This window comes from Podarcis raffonei, chromosome 8 (genome assembly GCF_027172205.1).
Source record: "Podarcis raffonei isolate rPodRaf1 chromosome 8, rPodRaf1.pri, whole genome shotgun sequence".
NCBI lineage: Eukaryota > Metazoa > Chordata > Lepidosauria > Squamata > Lacertidae > Podarcis > Podarcis raffonei.
This window is the reverse complement of record NC_070609.1, coordinates 16,667,408-16,688,343: the sequence shown is the minus strand read 5'-3', so window position 1 is coordinate 16,688,343 and position 20,936 is coordinate 16,667,408. Positions and strand designations below refer to the sequence as shown.

The window sequence follows — 20,936 nt, the reverse complement described above, 5'->3', positions numbered from 1 at the left end:
CCTCTCTCAATTTCTCTCTGCCGGTTTTCTTGATAGTCCTTTATTTTAAATTCCGAATCTCGAAGAGGCTCTGTTCCAGTAAAATCCATATTTCTTCCAGCCAGACCTCCATATTTAACAATGGAGCCAAAATCTTGTTTCTTGCTTCTCATAAGTTCAAATGTTCCAAAGGCTGTACTGTCCATATTTATATTCCATATGTCTTCAGATCCCCATAAGAGGAGATCTCTCCAGATTCCATTCTTCACTTTCAGCCAAACTTTCATTGTCATGTTCTTATTTTCAATTGTTTCCAACTTAACAGGCCTCTGGCTCTCTTTAGCCATCTGCAACATCCCAGCGCCTCCTTCTTTCTCATATTCTTTAAATGGTATCTCAAATGACTCAGACTCTTTCTCCTGTTTGGCTGTAAGGATTTTTGTATCAGCAACAACACTTCCCTGTTCATCTGCAGGAGCTTGAATCATATCCTTTCCAGGTTCAGCAATTTTGTTTACTGTTCCCTTCATTGTTATTACACTCATAGTCAAAACATTTGTCTGCTTCTGTAGATTTCCCAAAAGACGGAAGGTCTTTTCCAGTTCAGCCAGTATTTTTCCACTTACAGCCATTTTTGTAATGTCCTGAACCCCCTCTAGAGGGATTCTAGTTACTTAATGACAAATTAACCTTTTCTTCTTTGTTTTTAACAATTTGTTACCAAATTGTATCAGATGTAACCAGCAAAGACAGCAAAGACACAGTTCTCCTTTTTTCCCCCAACTTTGACAGCTAATTTGACAGCTGTCAAAATCTATAAACCTCTTCCACAGGCTCTCTCCCCGATCGCTCCCGGGTTTTGGGGGAGGGGTGAATTCCGTTCTCTTATCCTCCAGCACAGTCACTTAAATTGGCCCAATATAAAGTTAATTGCACTTTTCCACAAAAAAAAAAAAAAGACATTCACACAACCTTAGTAATAAAATCCTTGCTTTACGATGTTTACAAGGCGGGCAGGTTGACTTCCTTTTTAGCACCTTACCCGATCTTGCCGAATTCCCAGAAATAATTTTCCCTTTTAAGTCCAATTACCGTGTTACTCACGGGTTGTTACTTTTGATCCAAAAGTTCAAAAGAAGAAATTAGCGCTCTCCATCCATGGCATGCGGCTTCACTCAGCAGAGGAAGCAGTCGAACTCTCAGCACCACACCTCCCTCCGTCCCCTGTTCCGAAGCCTTTAAAAAGGCTTCTTTGCGGGTCGGGGGGGCGCGCAAATGGTGCCCACCGAGTCACCAGGTCCACAGGCTTCAGCGCCTGTGGTTTCTAAGGGTCCCCGCGTCGTCGTCGCGGCAGAACCCGACCCCTGTTGAGCAGATTCCCTCCGGAGCTCGGAGGGAATCCGCCATTAGACGATGGCGCCAACCCGGAAGTCCCCTCTAGAGAGAGAGGGAACTTTTTTCTCTGAAGCAAAGATGACCTGGACTAGAATCGACCAAATTTGGATTACTAGAGGAATGGCACCAAAGATAAAAAAGGTAGAAATCTGCCCTAAAACTTGCTCCAACCACAATGCTGTAAAGATGGAGATGAAGCAAACAACACCCGGTTCCTTCAGATGGAGGATGAATGACACCTTATTTAGAGATGAAGAAGTATACAAAAAGGCCCAAAAAACTTTGAGAGACTATTTTGAAGCAAATTTGGCTACTAATGTTGAAAAAAGAGTAATTTGGGATGCTAGTAAAGCCGTGATGAGAGGGTTTCTGATTCAACAGAATGCAATAAAGAAGAGAAGTCGAAACGAGAAAAAGGATAAAATTCTGGAGAAAATAAAAGAAGGAGAGAAAAAACTGAGAGCAAAGCCAAAGTCACAGGAGATTCTGAAAGAAATAAAGCTACTTCAGGTACAATACATGGAATTGATGAACCAGGAAATAGAATGGAAAATTAAACAAATGAGACAGAAGACATTTGAATCAGCAAATAAATGTGGGAAACTATTAGCATGGCAACTGAAAAAAAGACAAAAACTAAATACAATTACAAATTTGGAAGTGGAAGGAAAAGACATACATAACCCAATTGAGATTAGAAACTGCTTCCAGAAGTATTTTAAACAACTCTATGCACAAGGGCCACAGAACGAAATGGACATAGACCGATTTTTGAAGATAAATGGATTACAAAAAATTTCACAAGAAAGTAAACTTATGCTGAACTGTAAGATAACCGACCAGGAGATAGAAGGTGCCATTCTAAGTATGCAAGTGGGCAAGTCTCCAGGACCAGATGGGTTGTCTTTCTGCTACTACAGACTTTTGAAAGAGTGGCTATTGCAACCATTGAAGGAAGTTTGTAATGAAATTTTGGAGGGGAAAAGGGCACCAGAATCGTGGAAAGAGGCCTACATTACACTAATACCAAAAACAGAGACTGAAAACACTCAACTTAGGAACTACCGTCCCATATCCCTATTAAATGTGGATTACAAAATCTTTGCTGACATTTTAGCTAAGAGATTGAAAAAAGTACTGATTGAGGAGATTCATAAGGACCAGGCGGGCTTTCTTCTGGGTAGACATCTTTCGGATAATCTAAGGAATATAATTGACATTTTGGAGAAGCTAGAAGTGAACATAAACACTAAGGCAGTTTTGATATTTGTGGACGCGGAGAAAGCCTTTGACAACATTTCTTGGAGCTTTATGAAAAAGAACCTACAGGGTATGGGGGTAGGCCATGGTTTTGAGAATGGTATTGGTGCAATATATTCAGAACAAACGGCTAAACTAATTGTAAATAAGGTGGTTGCAGACAGTGGCGTAGCGTGGGGGGTGCAGGGGGGGCCGGCCGCACCGGGCGCAACTTCTGGGGGGGGCGCGCTCGCTGCCTCCGGAGTCGCCGAAGAGCCTCGGGCGCAGGCTGTAGCAGAGCCCCATGTCTCGCGGAACCGACGAGCTGGCAGCGGCTCTCAGCGCTCGCCGCGGTCCCCGCGCATCAGGGCCGCGGAGGGCGCGCCAGGCAGCCCCTCCTCACCGACGGGCAGCGTTCGCCTGCGGGGCTCGGCCAGCGTGCTGGGCTGGCCGCGTGGAGTCGCCGAGGAGCCGCCGCCTGCCATGCCGCCCTGGCTGCTTCAGTCGCATCCGACAGCCGGCTCGAGGCTCCTTCCGGCCGGGTCTCCCGACGGGGCGCTGCTGGCGGAGGCTCCGGGTCGCTGTCTGGACGCGCGCAGCCCGCCAAACGCGCCACCGGCAGCGAATGAAGCGCCCAGCCGGAGCCACCTGCGCTCTAGTGCCTGCGCGCCAAGACCGCCCACCCGCCCCGACGGGGCCCGCCCACCCGCGCCGGAGGCCGGCCGACGCACTGGCCCCAGAGGCGCCCCCTCCCCGCGCCAGAAAGAAGCCGCGTCGGGGCTAGCCGGGCCAGGGAGGGAGACCGAGAAGGCTGCGCCGCGACGCCCAAAGACGCGCGTCTTGGCGCAAAGGGGCCCGCGGCACCCAGACGCGGAAGGGACCCTCTCCCCCTGACCCGCCACTGAACTGCAATTCCCAGCTCCCTTGGCAAATCCCAGTCCCCAATCCCCAAGATGCTTTATTTGAGGCAGGGGTCCTTTAATTGCAAAAAGAACACCACGGAGGGCAGTAGTCACCACGAAGTTTGCCCCAGAGTAGAGCCGTCAGTATTAATGACCATGGTTAGGGGTTAGGGGGCGCAAATTACTTGCCTTGCCCCGGGTTAGGGGGCGCAAATTACTTGCCTTGCCCCGGGTGCTGACAACCCACGCTACGCCGCTGGTTGCAGAACAGTTCAAGATAGAAAAAGGGACACGACAGGGATGCCCAATTTCCCCTCTGCTTTTTATCTCGGTCCTGGAGGTTTTGCTGAACATGATTAGAAGGGACCGGATGGTTAAAGGTATACAGGTCGGAGCTAAACAGTTTAAATTAAGAGCGTTTGCAGATGATCTAGTTTTGACACTACAGGAGCCAGAATCTAGTACTAAAAGAGTTTTAGAATTAATTCAAGAATTTGGTCAGGTTGCAGGATTCAAATTGAATAAGTTAAAAACCAAAGTTCTTGAGAAAAACCTAACACCGATAGAGAGAGAAAAGTTCCAGAATGAAACAGGCCTGACTGTGGTTAAGAAAGTGAAATATTTGGGGATTAATATGACAGCTAAAAATGGGAATTTGTTTAAAGACAATTATGAAAAATGTTGGGCTGAAGTGAAAAAAGATTTAGAAATTTGGTCAAATTTGAAGCTTTCCTTGTTGGGTCGAATTGCAGCTATAAAGATGAATGTATTGCCTAAAATGTTTTTGTTTCAAACTTTGCAAATTTTGGACAAAATGGATTGTTTCAAGAAGTGGCAGAAAGACATTTCCAAATTTGTCTGGCAGGGCAAGAAGCCTAGAATAAAATTTAAGATATTAACTGATGTAAAGGAAAGAGGTGGATTTGCCCTGCCAGACTTTAAACTTTACTATGAATCAGCAGCATTTTGCTGGTTGAAAGACTGGCTGCTTCTTGAGAACACAGACATTTTGGATCTTGAAGGTTTTAACAATGTTTTTGGGTGGCATGCATATTTGTGGTACGACAAGGTGAAAGCACACAAAGCTTTTAAAAATCATATTGTCAGGAGAGCACTGTTTAATGTTTGGACTAGATACAAAGATCTATTGGAAAATAAAACTCCAAGGTGGCTGTCACCAATGGAGGCTAAGGCTCAGAGAAAACTTAACATGGAGGCCAAATGGCCAAAATATTGGGAAATTTTGGAAGAAGAAGGGGACAGACTGAAACTGCAGAGTTTTGAGAAACTGAAAGATAAAGTGCGAGATTGGCTTCATTATTATCAGATAATGGAGGTTTACAATTTGGACAAGAAAGTTGGTTTCCAGGTGGAAAAATCTAAATCAGAAACAGAATTGCTAGAATCCAAAACTAAGACTTTGTCAAAAATGTATAACTTGCTGCTGAAATGGAATACTCAGGATGAGACGGTTAAATCTGTAATGATTAAATGGGCACAAGACATTGGACATAATATCATGTTTGCTGACTGGGAACAGTTGTGGACCACCGGGATTAAATTTACGGCATGTAATGCCTTTAGAGAGAATATTATGAAAATGATATACAGGTGGTACATGACCCCAGTCAAGCTTGCAAAAATCTACCATTTGCCCGACAACAAATGTTGGAAATGTAAGGAAAATGAAGGTACATTCTTTCACCTTTGGTGGACGTGTCCCAGGATTAAGGCTTTCTGGGAAATGATATATAACGAATTGAAAAAGGTATTTAAATATACCTTCTTGAAGAAACCAGAGGCCTTTCTCTTGGGCATGGCTGGCCAAGTGGTGCCAAAGAAGGATAGAACTTTTTTTATGTATGCTACAACAGCAGCAAGAATACTCATCGCAAAGTATTGGAAGACGCAAGATCTACCCACTCTGGAAGAATGGCAGATGAAGCTGATTGACTGTATGGGTCTGGCAGAATTGACGAGCAGAATCCGTGACCAGGGAGAAGAGTCGGCTGAAGAAGACTGGAAAAAATTTAAGGACTATTTACAGAAATACTGTAAAACTAAGGAAAGTTAAATGGTGTTGGATTGAAACTGAGGGGTTTCTAGCTGTAATGATATAAAGGAACATAGATGGGGGGGAAAGGGTTTGAAAAATAAGGTAATGTTATAAGCTGTAATGCTTTAAAAGAAGGATTTGCTGAACAAATAATCTTAATTGGGATACAAGGAGGAGAAGTATGAGGAGGTCTGAGAAATTTGTTATTGAAAAGTATGATTTATGAATTTTATGGTTTTGTTAATGTTTTTGTTTGTTTGTTTAAAAAAATTGGAAAATCTAATAAATATTCTTAAAAAAAAAAAAAGGCAGGTAGTTGACAGCTACCTCGTTCAGAGTAAGTTGGTTAACTATGCCCACTACCATTGCCTTCTTCTGGTTCCTCCTTCCTTGTGTAAAAAACAAACAAACAAGTCGAAAACACCAGAGTTACTAAAATGGAAGACCCTTTCCATATCCAGCATATCTAATGCTTCTCCTGTCCAGTCAATTTACTTGGTGGATACTAAATCCAGTTTGCTTATTCTTGAAGTCCAGCTCACTTTCACACCCAGCTCCTCTTGTCAGTCAAATAACCCCCTTCCATCATGACGGGATTGTTCTCCTATTGAGAAACGAGGTGTTTGTTTGTTTTTATTTCCGTCTGATTTCTGAATATTCCACAGACTCCTCCACTTGAGGTGGAGGTCCCTTGCTTTTGAACGCCACGGTTGTATAGTGAACCTCATCTGGTTCCTCGGCGCTCGGACTGGGAGGTCTGGCGATCTGCCTGGGTTTCGGGGTCCTCTCTCCAGCTGCTTTAGGCGGGCCAACATGGGGTGATCTTTGACCCTGAAAGGGAAGAGAGGTGCTGTGAAAAAGACTCCCCTTTGCAACATACCTTTAAAGCACTTAAACATCTTGTGCACCTGCTCTCTGTGTTGAAGCACCCCCTCTAAAAATAAAATTAAAAAATACTTACCTCAGGAGGCCCAAGAGGTTGCAGAACAGTAAAGCTACATGGGATGCATACCTGAGGTAAAATGTTGCTATAGATCAGGCTGAAGTTGTTGGCTCTCTGCTGCCCTCCATTGGCAGAGTTTACATAATTAGCAGAATCCATAGCCTCTGGGATGGCTGCTTTCGGAGTTGCTTTCCTCTTCTTATAAAACCTAAGATCAAAATGGCCAGAACATGGTAAGATTCTCATACACCCCTGTGATTAGAAGACCTGCATGCAGGTCTTTCTCTCTCTTCCTCTACAGCCCTCATAAAAACTCCTATCTTCTTGTAGCCAGTGCTGGCCCTACTCAGAGTAGACCTATTGAAAGTCAACCAATATGATCAACTTTGGTTCATTCATTTCAGTGCGTCCACTGAGTAGAACTTAGTTAGACACAACTTGATGGCTTTGGTTTCATTCTCAGTCATCTCCTGTCATCCGTCCCAATGATAACTTTGCATCTCCCATTCCTTCCCAAACTCTAACCAACTGAGCTGTCCAGGCTTGCTGCCCAGGCTTGACTTCTCAGATTTGACACAAGTTGCCTGCCAGAAGGTGGTTTCAATGGTCAGGCCAGTAGAACAGTGGACTGTTGTTGAGAACCAGGTGGAGGGAGGGAGATCAGAGAAGGATAAACTCACTTGATCAGGCCCAGGCAGAGCAGGAAGACAACCGCTGCCAGCAAAGCCCCACACAGCCCAGAGAGGAGCAGTGCCGAATGGCTTCCTGTACCTGCAATGATAAACCAAGATCTCAAAGAAAACTGGGATTGGAAATCAGGAATCCTGGTCCCCATCCTCCTTCCTTCATTTCCCAAAAGCAGATGATGATGATGATGATGATGATGATGATGATGATGATGACAATGATCATCATTTGCTGCTCATTTTATTTTTAAACATCTCCAGGTGGTTTAACACAAACAGGTAAAATAAATGCAAAAATTAAGATGCTAGTTTTAATTGGCATCATTTTTCAGTAAGGGTGAAATGGGTGGAGACACCATTCTGGCAATCCCCGATCTACAGAAATAAATGAGGTTCACTTGTAATTAAATGTACTTTAGAATCAGGGTGCATATCTACAACCTCTTTGGGGTTTTCCAATATCGGCAGGGCTGCAAAAGTCAGGATTTCTCAATCTGGTGGTGTCTCACCTGTTTTCAAGGAACCAAGGAGGAATTGCATGGTGTAGACTCCCAGAGAATTGTTCCCAAGACAGATGATGCTGAGGTCGCCATCCGGGCTACCTGTCCAAATTAGGGAGCTGGTGACCTCATTCTTCTGGACTGAGGAAGAGACTTTCAGGTCTGCCGTGCTGGTGTTCTCAGCTACAGTCATCCCGCCCACTTGCCAATGGATCCGAGGTGGAGGCTTGGAGTGCAGGGAACAGTTGCAGAGGATGCCATTGTCCTTACGCCAACAGGTAGTGTTTTTCTGGGGAGTTTTGCTGAGCTTGGGGGCATCTGCAGAGAACCAAGTAGCCAAGGTGAAGAACACATTCCGATCTAGCTAATGACTGCACCAGCTGCAATACCACAATTCATCCACTGGAGGCATCCGGGAGCAGACACGGCTGCCACCCTAGTTCCCTACTCTGTTGCATAAGGTAAAATCCTGCTTCAGCTTGGGTTCAGAAGGCAAGGAGTTTCTTTCCCCCTTGTGTCCAGTTTGAAAATAAAAACAGAATTTACAGGAATGGTTTACAAGAACTTAAGAGCTGTGTCTCATAGAATCTTAGAGTTGGCAGGGACAGAAAGGGTCATCTAGTCCAACCCCCTGCAATGCAAGAATCTCAACTAAAGCAGCCATGACAGATGGCCACCCAGCCTCCAAGGAAGGAGAGTCCATCACAAACAATGTGGCCTGGGCTTTTCCAGTGACGGGGCAGCAGCAATAGCAAAAGTGGCCCTGAATGGGTTTCTTCTGCCCATGCTGCTATTAGAGGCTCAGGAACCCCTTAATGAAAAAGGGAGTTGGCCTCCCTAAGTAGGAGCACTACTCTAGGCAGCTATTTGGGTGGGATGTAAATCTTACTTGGTGTTTTCACACTGAACCTCAAATGCAGCCCAGCAGAGGACAAGGGGTGTCCTGTAGCATGGGAGATCAGCACCCTTAACAGTTCCCCTGCAACAGGGAGTCCCAGTGGTTGACCCAAACCCTGACTCCCTCACTCACATTCCACAAGGAGGTGGAGGAATCCCTCAGCAGAAGCTATGGCGTTCTGAGCCTGGCACCTGTAGTCACCCTGATCCTCTGCTTTCACATTGACCAGCTCCAACCAGTCATCTGGCAGCTTCTCCAAGGCCCTGCCTTCCTTGAACCAGCTCGTAGTGGCTGCAGGGTTGCTATCGGCCTTGCAGAGCAGCCGCAATAAGTTGCCTTCCTGAACCGTCAACTGGGAGCCACTGGCTACTTCCCTGGGGCAACCTGTAATCACAGGAAAGTGCCGTCATGTCTGTGAAACAGCAGCTGCCCCGCTGAAGCCAGCCTTCTCCTCCAGAGGAGAAAGGATCCGTGCGCTGACTTTTGCACCCTAAAACTCTCTGGTACCTCGAGCTAGTGCTGGGTCCCTCTTGTGTGCATGGGTGACAGTGAACGTCATTGTCCTTGGGCGATCTGGAACAGACATATCAATGTTGAATCAACAAGAGAAGAGTCTTTACATTGGTGAATGAGAGGCCCGTTGCTGTGCAAGAAAGGGCCTTCTGGTGGCATTGGGACTGGCTAGCTGGAAGGGAGAGAGACCACCAATGGCAAGCAGATCCAGAAGCAATGAGAGGTGGAGCCAGAGACAGGTAGAGCCAACTAAATCCAGTTATATTGCTATTCTCGTCTGCCCTGCTGAGCTCTAAATGGGTAAAATGGAGACCAAGGAGGAGAAAGCTGGCAGCCCGGGACACCCCTTAGGCTGGTTGTAAGAAAGAAGGCAGCCAGTAAGGGCTGCCTAAGGGTGGACTGAAGTTGGTGGGTCAGTGCCCCGTTCACCCCAACGGATCAGCCTGTACTGTCCGCTGGAAAGGTAGGGTCAGCAATGACCGTCAAGGAAAGTGCCCTTCCCCTGCCCAGTGTACACAGAGCAGACAGAGCAAGATGAAAAAGCACCATACAGTGGTGCCCCGCAAGACGAATGCCTCGCAAGACGAAAAACCCGCTGGACGAAAGGGTTTTCCGTTTTTGAGTTGCTTCGCAAGACGATTTTCCCTATGGGCTTGCTTCGCAAGACGAAAATGTCTTGCGAGTCTTGCGATTTTTTTCCGCTTTCCCCCCCTTTTTCTAAGCCGCTAAGCCGCTAATAGCCTTTTAGCCGCTAAGCCGCTAAGCCTTTAATAGCCACTAAGCCGCTAAGCCGCTAATAGCGCTAATCCGCTAAACTGCTAATAGGGTTGCTTCGCAAGACGAAAAAACCGCTAGACGAAGAGACTCGCGGAACGGATTATTTTCGTCTTGCGAGGCACCACTGTATTTTGACACAAAAACACTGCACTGTTGAGACTGCAATCTAGGCTGCGTCTTTTACCTCCTATTCAGATCCAGGTCTGCCCTCCATTGTCCATAATCTCAGTGGATTTGGGGTTGTATCCCAGTGCTAATCTGTCACAGAATAGACTCATTGACATGAATTAACATGCCTAAAGTCCATTGATTTCAATGGATCTACTCGGAGTAAAACTTAGCCGGTGACATTCTGTTTGCCAAATGTTTACTTTATTCTGTTCCTATTAGCGTCGTCATTGCTAATCAGATTATTGCATTTTTTGAAAAAGGAAACAGAGGGGAATAGAGAAAGAAGAAGGGCATAAATCCTTTTCTAAGCTATACACACACACACACACACACACACACACACACACAGAGTGGGGTTTTTTCTGGGGGGATGCAGGGGGATGCATACCCCTAAACATTTTGTGAATCTAAGTTTGGCAGTATTTCAATATGAGTACCCCTAAAAATTAAAAAAGCACTGTATACACACACAAACACACCATGATGACCAGAAAATTGCTCATAAAAAAGACAATGCAGATTCTCAGTTTGCCAAATGAATATCAGAGTATTGGGTTGTGCAACACCCCAACAGCTAAACACAAGGCCCACCTATGAGGCTATCACATGGTACCAAAGAAGGGGAAGAGAAATTACTTTGCAAAACGACTTTGGTCCCCACAAGCAGCATCCTTGTGGCATCCTTTTCATTGGATAAGCAAAGGAACTATGTTCTGCATCTCCAGGTAGCAAACAGTGAGACCACTGCCACCTGGGGATATTCCTTCATGAGATGCTCATTAGACAAAAAGGTCTTGAAGCAACAGAAGATGGGCAGTGGGAAAGGGACATCCAGCCAATCTCCTCCATTGTCCACACATAGCTTTTCTTCTGAAACATCAAAGCCACATCCTACATATCCTGCTTTATGGCAGGACAGCTATGTGAACAGAAACTTCTAAGTTTGGCCTTTGCATTTAATATTAGAGAGCTGTCATTCTGATGAGAGGTTGCATAAATATGCCCTCTCCTGGTGAATGAGGATACTTCCACAAATTTCAGACAAGAAATTTGTTCAGTGACTTGAATTTGTGGTTTTGCCCCTGGGGCTGCATTTATGCATCCTGAAACTAACTTCTTAGAAAGCTTCTGCAAATATGTAAGCTCATCATGGGGCTCCTGAACTTGTGATGAAGCTGTCAAAAGCTGCATCTCACACTACTCTGCTGACACACTGTGCAATGCAGCCACAGCCGTGTACATTTGCAGAGGTCCCCTTAGTGGAAGCATGCTGGTATTAGTTGCAGGTCCAGCCACTTAGCATACAATGGAGTTTCCTAGGTTAATGCCCCAAGGAACTTCCCGCTCCCCATCTCTTACATTGCACAATCACTGAGAGATTCTTCCTGATTGAGCCATGTAGATTCTCTGCCTGACACTGATACATCCCAGCATCCTCTGATTTAATGTTGGACAGTTGAAGAGTTTCTTTACTGCCCTGCATATGGTTGTTTAGGGGCTTGTTGTTCTTCATCCATGTTATGGAGGGGAAAGGTTTGCCCTGAGCTTCACAAAGCAAGTTGACGGTGTCACCTTCTCGGACCACCAGCTTTTCTTTCTGTGCAGAGAAATCTGTAAGAGAAATGCAATTAGATCACAATTGGTCCTGAGATGCCTGATGCTAAGGAATCCTCATTCAGTGCTGAGATGTTCCTGTGTATTTTGAAGAAGGATGGTTGACACCAGGTCTGCAGAAGTGGGGATTCAAGTCTTTACAATGATTATTAATTATAATTGGTTCAAGACAGCTTTGGGCCATAGTTTTGCAAAAAGAGAGATGATCCCCTCATTTCTCTGCAAGTTCAACTGGCAAGAGAATAATAATAATAATAATAATAATAATAATAATAATAATAATATCCACTGTTTTGCCTTCCACTGGGAAGACTTGGGCCCATTTCTTTTCCTTCTCATTCCACTTTAATACACCACTTACTGCCAACATAGGATTCTAAATGGCTTACAAAGTACAAAAACCAGTTACGCAAACATTAAAATATAAACACCCACAATTGAAATAGGCAATAGAACAGTCCCATTAAATAGAAACCCCATGGCAATTAAAAGAGGAGACCCAGGTCAAGAGTCTGAAGGGTGTTACGGTGGGGAGTGAATTTTGGTTCGGGTGCAAGGATGTGTGCATGGCATGGCATGGCTTCTGGAAAGACCCAGTGAGCCCAGCTCCTCCCTGTTACCGTCCAGTTTGTCTTCAACTCCCCCCCAAAGCACCATCCTGGGCTCTGCCCCAACTCCCAGCCATCTCTAAAACCCTTCCTCCTGCACAATCCCCACTCTGAGATCCCAAAGCAGCTATTGGTTGTCCAGCAGAGCTCAGTGAGGATGGGGATGTGCAAAAACACTTAAGAGTTTTGTATCTCACCAGGGTGTCCAGGCCTTGTGATTCCGATGACCTCAGGTGGGTCTGAAACATAAGAAAACAGTGAGGGGAGCATGAAAGGAGTAAATTAGCTTGCATGGGGTAGAAAGAACTGTTGGCCGTTCATGGGAGGGGGAAGCAGTACTGAGCTATGGGAGCTACTCACAGACCACTTCAAGAGAGAGTGTATTCACAATTGTTCTCCCAACTGCAGGGTAATAGACACTGCAAGTGAGGCCTCTGCCTTGATCCTGCAAAGTAGGTGTGAAGGTGAAGCCAGAAGCAAAGGTCCAGCTCCCATTGCTGTGCTGATGGTTCTGTGCAGTTGTTGGCCAATTACTCCATGAGATCTGAGGCTGGCTCCATGATTCTTTCCATGGGCAGGTCCCTGGCGCCTGGCAGATGAGGGTGACGCTCTTCCCCAAAACCACCTCCGAAGAGTTCAGGAACTTTGGCTTCTCTGTCAGCTCTGAGAAAACAAAAGTCCCCAGGATGGGATCAGAAGAAAATTCACAGACTAAAGTGAATTTTCAAAATTCACTTAAAGTGACACCTGGCTTGAGAGCACTACATGTGAAAAGGATCTAGGAGTCTTGGTTGACCACAAACTTGACATGAGCCAACAGTGTGACGCGGCAGCTAAAAAAGCCAATGCAATTCTGGGCTGCATCAATAGGAGTATAGCATCTAGATCAAGGGAAGTAATAGTGCCACTGTATTCTGCTCTGGTCAGACCTCACCTGGAGTACTGTGTCCAGTTCTGGGCACCACAGTTCAAGAAGGACATTGACAAACTGGAACGTGTCCAGAGGAGGGCAACCAAAATGGTCAAAGGCCTGGAAACGATGCCTTATGAGGAACGGCTAAGGGAGCTGGGCATGTTTAGCCTGGAGAAGAGGAGGTTAAGGGGTGATATGATAGCCATGTTCAAATATATAAAAGGATGTCACATAGAGGAGGGAGAAAGGTTGTTTTCTGCTGCTCCAGAGAAGCGGACACGGAGCAATGGATCCAAACTACAAGAAAGAAGATTCCACCTAAACATTAGGAAGAACTTCCTGACAGTAAGAGCTGTTCGACAGTGGAATTTGCTGCCAAGGAGTGTGGTGGAGTCTCCTTCTTTGGAGGTCTTTAAGCAGAGGCTTGACAACCATATGTCAGGAGTGCTCTGATGGTGTTTCCTGCTTGGCAGGGGGTTGGACTCGATGGCCCTTGTGGTCTCTTCCAACTCTATGATTCTATGATTCTATGATTCTATGATTCTAAGTAACTAGGAAACAGGACACAGGAGTCCTGAATGATGGATGGTCACCAGCACTACTTTACCCCCCACTTTGTGGCAAATCCTGCCATTCTTTCGTTTGTCCTTTAACAATAACTTTGTGTCTCTCCCTTAGTAGACTGATTCCCCATGCCATGGTCTGCTTTCTCTACCAATGTTGGTCAATGTTTCTGCCCACTGTGGACTCAGCCTGGAGAGGGAGAAATCTTGATGGCTGCCACTATGCTGCTGAACATGATGTTTGATACTCAGGATCCTGAAATTGGAGGGTGAAGCCAGATGTGATTTGGGAGACACAGGAAGAGGGGGGAAATGACACCTTTAATGCAGCAGCCACAGGAGGGATCTGTCTTTCATCAAAAGAGGAGCGCAGGCTGAGGAGGGGTCACTTAACCCTTGAACTATTTTTTCTGAAGCAAATGGCCACCCACCCAAACTGCTCACTTGCATACAGGGGAATAGGAAGCAGGTCTGTGGGGTGAGGAGCTTGGAGAGGGCAATTTCTAGGGACTCAGCTATACTGTTGCAAATAAAATGTTTCAAGTGTGTTGCAAAGTGCAATATACAAATGTGACACACACACACAAAATTCCTCAGGGTTTTTTTATATGTGTGTAGATTCCACCTAGGAGACATGGAACAAATCCAGAACTCCCCTGGCCACACTCCCCACCCCGTCCATGCACACACCTTCTTCCAGGAAAGGGTTGTTGAACTGTAATGAGTCTAGATTGCCTGGATGGAAAGAGGTGGATGACCATGTAGAAACACCTGATATTTACCTGAATGCCATGTAGCAGACACAAGCCTGGCTTGCATATCACCTTAACCCTAACTGAACTATTGTTTGAAGGTGAATGCACACTGTGTTGGTGCAGGGGACCCAAATCAATGGTGTTTTGCTCCTGCCATGTTGCCAAGAGCTAAGCCATGGTTTGGCAGAATGTTAATCTAAACCAGTGGTTCCCAATTAACTAATTACTAAGGACCCCCTATTTTCCAAAAGCCAAGCCACAGTACCCCTACTTTTGAACATTTTGATAATTCTATGGTAGTTACCTCTGCAAAGCAATTTTTTGAATAAAATGTGGGGTAGCCTTTAATAAGCAAAGGATTTTAGGTATACTAAAAAAACAGACTAGGACTGAGAGATATCTGGTTTTCAACATTGTGATATATCAGCAGCTAAACATCACCATGTTCCCATATATCACGATGTCTGAAATTAGAGATTGGGATGGGGATGAGGAAAGAAGCAGCCGCAGAGACTGGATGGCTAGGGGGAGGAGAGGAAGTGAAGTCACCCCCGTTACATGGTTTGAGTGGGAGGGGGAGGGGGTGCATCAAGCCACAATCAGGGGGGCAGCCAGTGAAGATGCACATCCACTGTGGCTGCTGCTGCTTTCCTGCTGACTAAGAAAAGCTGCTCCGAGTCAGTGCCAGGGGAAGGTAGTGCCACAATTCCTTGAAGTGAGAGCAGTCAGCTGCCCTGTTCTCCATCAGTGAGAGGAGAAGGAAGTGATTGGCTGCCCTGGTCTCCGTCGGTGCGAGGGAAGGCAGCTCAGATCAGCAGTGTTATCAGCAGTGTTATCGTGCGATTTCAGTGTTGCCTTAAAATTGGCTGCCTTGCTCTTCCTCGAGCAAGGAGTGATATATTGCTGCATATTACTGGGTCAAAATCGTTATTGTGGTGTGATTTTAAAAATGATTTTGGCCAATTTATTGAAAAATTGCAGAGTGCTAAAACAGACCATAAAATTTGTGAAATACTATGCAAAAATGCCAAAAAATGAGTTGGGGAGGGGAGGCAAGGGATGGGGCCGCGGAGGCCCTGTGTATATTCTGCAGATCCCAGGGGTCAATGGACTCCTAACTGGGAACCACTGATCTAAACTCAGGTTCAAGATTTGTTTCTCTCCAAAAGAAACCATGAGCTGTAGCATAGCTTGCTTTTTAGCTAACTGCTCATGGTTTGTTTGGGGCTCAGACATTAAGCTGAGGCTTAATCTCCGGTAAAACCACCTGCCCCACACCAGCAAGGGGAAGGTTCTCCACCTCCATGCTGAGCCAAATCAAGGCTTAGCTCTGTGCAGAACAGCAGCAGGAGAAACAGGGGAGGAGCAAAGTGCCCCTAATTTTAGCCCTGTGCCTCAACCCACTGTGCACTCACCTTAAAACCAGTCAGCTATGGGAAAGTGACCTGGTTTGAGGCCTGGACAAAGATAAGAGGCATGCCTGTTGCTCTGCCCACATTTGCTTGAGGCTCCATCCATGTGTGCTTCTGGCCCTGCCCACCACTTGCATGTGGCCCCTGGAATGAGGCCCATGAACGAAAGAAATGTCCCCCACCCAAAGCACCCTCTGGTCCTAGAATTCAGGGTGCAGTGGATTAGGACAATGTTCTAGATCTGCACTGAGGCTGATTTCAAAGGTGGTAAGAGAACACCTCTCTGCTTCTCCTGCCATTGAGGAAGCTGTGGAGAGATGCTGGGGGAAGGAGAAGAAGCAGGTGATGGGATGCAGCTGGAAGTGAAGGAGAAAATGTCTCCAGTTTCCTGTTTCTCGAGACTGTCAGCACAGAATCCACAAGAGAGTTCTTCCTTCTAGTGAGCTGTGTAAAGTATTCAGACATTTGGAGATGCAAATGATGTAATTTTGACGTTACAACAATGGAGAGGAACAGGAAGCATGGAGCACTTGTACCTCCTGTCCCTTTGGCATCAGCATAATGTCCAGAGGTCCAGGGATATTTGTAGGCAGAGCCTTTCCCCCCTTTACAGCACGAAAGAGCACAAAACAGGGAATGAGGGAGGAAATAAAGAAGTAGGAAACCTCTTACCTGTCACAGAAACACGTGGTAAAATAAAAGAAGCACGATAGCTGAATTTTAAGGTTCCTTTCTCAATTCGAAAATAGTACTGCCCTTCATCCTCAAACTTAACATCATTGATGCTAAAGGAACAGTCACCTTCTGATGGATTTCCAGTCAACTGGAAACGATTCCTAGCAAATGAGGCAATGCTTTGACCCTTGTAACTACTGGCAACAACACTTCCAGCATTTTCGTACCAGGTGTTGTGAATATAGGACCCAGCACTACCGTCCTTAATCCAGTAGACATATAATTCCTCAGGATACCGATCCTCAGAAGTGGGATAAGTGAAGTTGCAGGGAATGTGAACGCAGAGACCTCTCAGCACGGTGACAGCCTTTAGCGCTTTAAGTTCATATCCCGGGTACTGACTCTGCAGACCTGCCAAAGGAAAGAAGGAAGGTGTTCATTGGTTTGTGGGCTGATGCTTAGCGAAGACCAGTTTTGCAGCTGACCCTCTTGCCAGCATACTGTACATCTCAAGAAGAACATTCTGCACAGTCAACAGCACCAAAACATCAAGGGTTGTCTGGAGCAGCAGCCCCTGGGGATTGTGGTGGGTCTCCAGTCCCAGGACTTCCCAACCACCCACCACAGTAGCAGGACCTCAGGGGGAAGTGTTTCCTGGGCCAGGGCAAGAAGGAGGAGGACATTCAGGTGTGAGTGTCTAGCAGGTGCCACACACACTCTTGGTCAGAAGGTGGAAGGTGCTCTCAAGCTCCCTGACCAAGGACCCTGAACCCAGGGATATTCCGGTGCTCCTTGGGCCTCACACTGGAGCTCTTCCTGCCATTTGTACTCAGGACTCATCATTTCCAAGTTTTCAAATTCTTCACTCTAAAAATAAACCATGAAGTGAGCAAAACCTAGGAAGAACGTAGGAAGCAGGGCTGGCCTCAAAGTTGGCATGGTTGGGTGTCTGTCAAGAGCCCTTATCCCAGTAGGGACTCAGTGATAAGAACCCTCTGGAGCTCCTGCAGTGAGGAGGGAGACTCTGTGAGGAAGGGGCATGTGTGGAGGGTGTCTTGATCAAGGACCACCCAAAACCTGGACCTGATCAGAAGCTGCCTTATGCTGAGTCCATCCACTGATCCATCTACTCTGATGGGTCGTGCCTTTCCAGTGTCCCAGACAGGAACCTCTCCCAGTTTGTGGAGATGCTCAGGTTTAACTTGGGTATTTTTTTGCAATTCATTCATTCCCCACCTTTTTCCTGACAGGGACTCATGTTGGCATAGAGATAAAAATAAGAACAGCTAAAAACATTTTTAAAAACCCAATAATTAAAAACAATTAAACATTAAAGCTATATACACCCAAATACACACTTTAAAATATACAGATACTACAATAAAAACAGCACAGCACCAGCCCTTTCATCACAAGTAGTCAGTTTCCAAACTCAGCCTTGGTCCTTCCCTCTTAGGAAGCAACACTCAGAAGAACACATTTTCTCATTTCTGTACACCAAGGGTGGAGAAAATGTGAGCCTTCAGAAGTTGAGGGACTCCAGCTCCCATCTTCCTTGAGGGTGGGCTTTGCTGGCTAGAGTCTAACAATATCTGGAAAGGCTGAAGGTTCCCCAGTGTTGTCGTGAACCATATCTACCTTTGCAGAGAAAGGCAAGGATCAACAGTGTCAGCGTCGCCAACGATGAGGCTGGGTTCTTCACCTCCCAGGTGAGGCTCATGAGTCCTCTGGTCCTTCTGCCTCTTGCCATCTTTTTTGAACTGGAGGCTTCTTTCTGAGGCTGGAGCTCTGGGGCAAAGAAAGAAGAGAAGTGGAGCGTGAGGCACTAAGTGAGAAGCACTGGCTGAAGCAGGGAAGATACTCAGAACCCATAGTTTCAGAAAGAATCAAAATGTGGAAGCAACATTAGCCACAAAGTCTCTCATTCCAATGCCACAGTCTAGCATGAGCTCAGACGCCAGGCTCGCAAGGACCACAAGCCCCAGCCTCAGTTTCCCCGTTTCTAACATTCCCAGCATGCTTGCGCTCCTGTCTCAGTGACATCTACGCTGGTCATGTCCACAGAATGGAAAATGGCAAGATTCGCCAAGGACGTGCTCTGTGGGGAGCTGGCATCAGGCACCAGGCCCAGTGGCGGACCAGTCGATTCTCTGATCCTACCCTCTACTAGCATATGAGCTCAGGAAGCATTTTCATGAGGGGGTGTGGGAGCACTGAGGGAGTCTCCGTATTGGTACACACACACACACACACACAGAGTGGAGCCAGTCGCTTTGAACAGGCACCAGTGGAGTCAAATGCATGAGGTAGTTGTGGAGCTGAAGAGCCAAGTGCAGCTGCTTGTTTGTGTTTTTTTGGACAGCGATGAGTGAGGAAGAAGGAGAAGACAGAAGAGGAAGAAGGACACAATTGCCCCCCTCCCGGGTGATCCAGGGCTACCCTGACCAGCTCTGGACCAATTCCAGATTGACCCAGAAAAGCTTGATTCCGTTCAGGATCCAGGAGCTATTCAGTCAGGATGCACCGTTTCAATGCCAATGAACATTTTAAACCACATCTCTAGACATACTCAAAGAGCTCATATTTAACTAATCACTTCATCCAACGGCCAAATGACATGCGATCTAGGAGATCTCTGTTTCAAAACAGACAATAGGGTCTCCTGAAAAAGATGGGGACCCTAGCATCATCAAGGACAGGCTCTGTCTCCCTCCATGTTGTGTCCACAGATGAAATTCCTCATCTCTGGTTGCTATTTGTCACCCTTGTGAGGCAAATAGCAGCTTGAAGGGGAGGATAAGCCCTCAATGATGTGGAAATGTGGAGAACTAAAGACAGGGGAAATGAGACGCTGAGAGAAACCAGGGGGAGTACTCCAACAGGGAGCTTGAAAGCAAAGACCTGAGCCTAGAAACACAGTGCAAATGCTAGTCTGGATGAGCTCTTTGTTGTGTGTTGTTGCACCTGCATAATAAATGCAAGAAACAAGAGAACGACCCGTCCCAGAACCTTCCCACTCTTGGCTGTGTTTTGTTCTGCAGTATTCGCCCTGGGGGAAAACAGCCTCTTTTGCTCCTTTCTCTAAGATTGGGAGAGAGAGAAAGAGAGAAAGAAAGAAAGAGAGAGAAAAGCCTTCTTCAAAACCAGGGCAAGCCCAAGACATTTTGGTGCTTGAGGTGGAGCAGGAAATGGCACACACACACACACACACACACACACACACACACACACGTACATAGTACCAAAAGCAAGGCAAGTTATTTTGATGCAACACCTTAAATCAGCTTTCCGCCTGAAGCAGCTCCCTCATCCTGCCCAATAGTAGGGTTGGCTCTGCTCACCAACCCTCAAAAGAACCTCCCAAATATCTGCTTACTGAACCACTTCTTCTGAACCATTACCGCTTTGGGTGGGGTTCAAAGTAAAGACAACTAAGACATTTTGGATGGTGTATGCACCATGCCTTTAAAACACATCTTAAGCACATTTTCTGCCCCAAGGAATGGTAGCTTGCCTCTTACAGATCTACAATTCAGAGCAGCTTCAAAAAAATGACCATTCACAGTATTTTGGAGGGCAGGGGGGATGTGCTTTAAATGTATGGTGTTACACACTACAATTCCCTGTCCAGACCCAGAATTTCTCCTGACCTGTCCGTTTCGACTTGCAGCGAGAGATGCACCTCCTGGTTGCCTCTGTCTTTCCGCCTGTGGTCCTGACCCTCAATGAGAATTCTGCTAAACACAGAAGGGGAAATAATAGACAGGAACCAGAAAAGCAGAAGTCTCTGCAAAACGTCTTTTGCAAGCAGGAGGAGGAGGTGGGGGGAGATGGTTTTCTTAGGCATTTCCCCCTGCTATCATATATGAAATCTCAAGATATCACAACTGAAGCTTGACATTAGCTTCACTCTGGGTAGATAAAATATAGTAGAACCCAATGTGGTTTTTTGGTTAGGACAGGGGTCAGTAAACTTTTTCAGCAGGGAGCCAGTACTCTGTCCCTCAGACCTTGTGGGGGGGCCTGACTATATTTTGAAAAAAGAAAAATGAATTCCTACGCCCCACAAATAACCCTTTAAATAAAAGGACACATTCTACTCATGTAAAAACATGCTGATTCCCGGACTGTCCGCAGGCCAGATTTAGAAGGCGATTGGGCCGGATCCAGCCCCCAGGCCTTAGTTTGCCTACCCATGGTTAGGATGTTGGTTCAAATCTCCTGTTCAGCCACGATGTTTGCTGGTTGTTCTCAGGCCAGTCTTTCTACCTAACCCACAGAGGTGGGTTGTTGTGAGGATAAAATAGGTCAGAGCAGAGAAACATGTTTGCCAGCCT

At 46.2% G+C, this 20,936-nt stretch overlaps 1 protein-coding gene across 1 annotated transcript; it reads right to left on the bottom strand.

Annotated features, from left to right (window-relative positions):
- Positions 1-6,198: 6,198 nt before the first annotated feature.
- Positions 6,199-20,336, bottom strand: LOC128418470 (sialic acid-binding Ig-like lectin 16). The gene is made up of 12 exons (XM_053398173.1): positions 20,250-20,336; positions 18,238-18,387; positions 16,597-17,010; positions 12,642-12,944; positions 12,479-12,520; positions 11,419-11,670; positions 9,106-9,171; positions 8,731-8,982; positions 7,710-8,018; positions 7,195-7,285; positions 6,584-6,722; positions 6,199-6,402 (listed from the first exon to the last, which is right to left on the bottom strand). The coding sequence occupies exons 2-12, from the start codon at positions 18,347-18,349 to the stop codon at positions 6,205-6,207; spliced, it is 2,178 nt and encodes a 725-aa protein (XP_053254148.1). The 5' UTR covers positions 18,350-18,387; positions 20,250-20,336; the 3' UTR covers positions 6,199-6,204.
- Positions 20,337-20,936: the final 600 nt, after the last annotated feature.

Coding starts and splice junctions, on each gene's coding strand:
- LOC128418470 (XM_053398173.1), bottom strand. CDS start 18,349: ATGGCAAGAGGCAGAAGGACCAGAGGACTCATGAGCCTCACCTGGGAG. Junction 12,521..12,641: donor ACTCTCTCTTGAAGTGGTCT/GTGAGTAGCTCC, acceptor CTTATGTTTCAG/ACCCACCTGAGGTCATCGGA. Junction 6,723..7,194: donor CTCTGCCTGGGCCTGATCAA/GTGAGTTTATCC, acceptor TTTTGATCTTAG/GTTTTATAAGAAGAGGAAAG.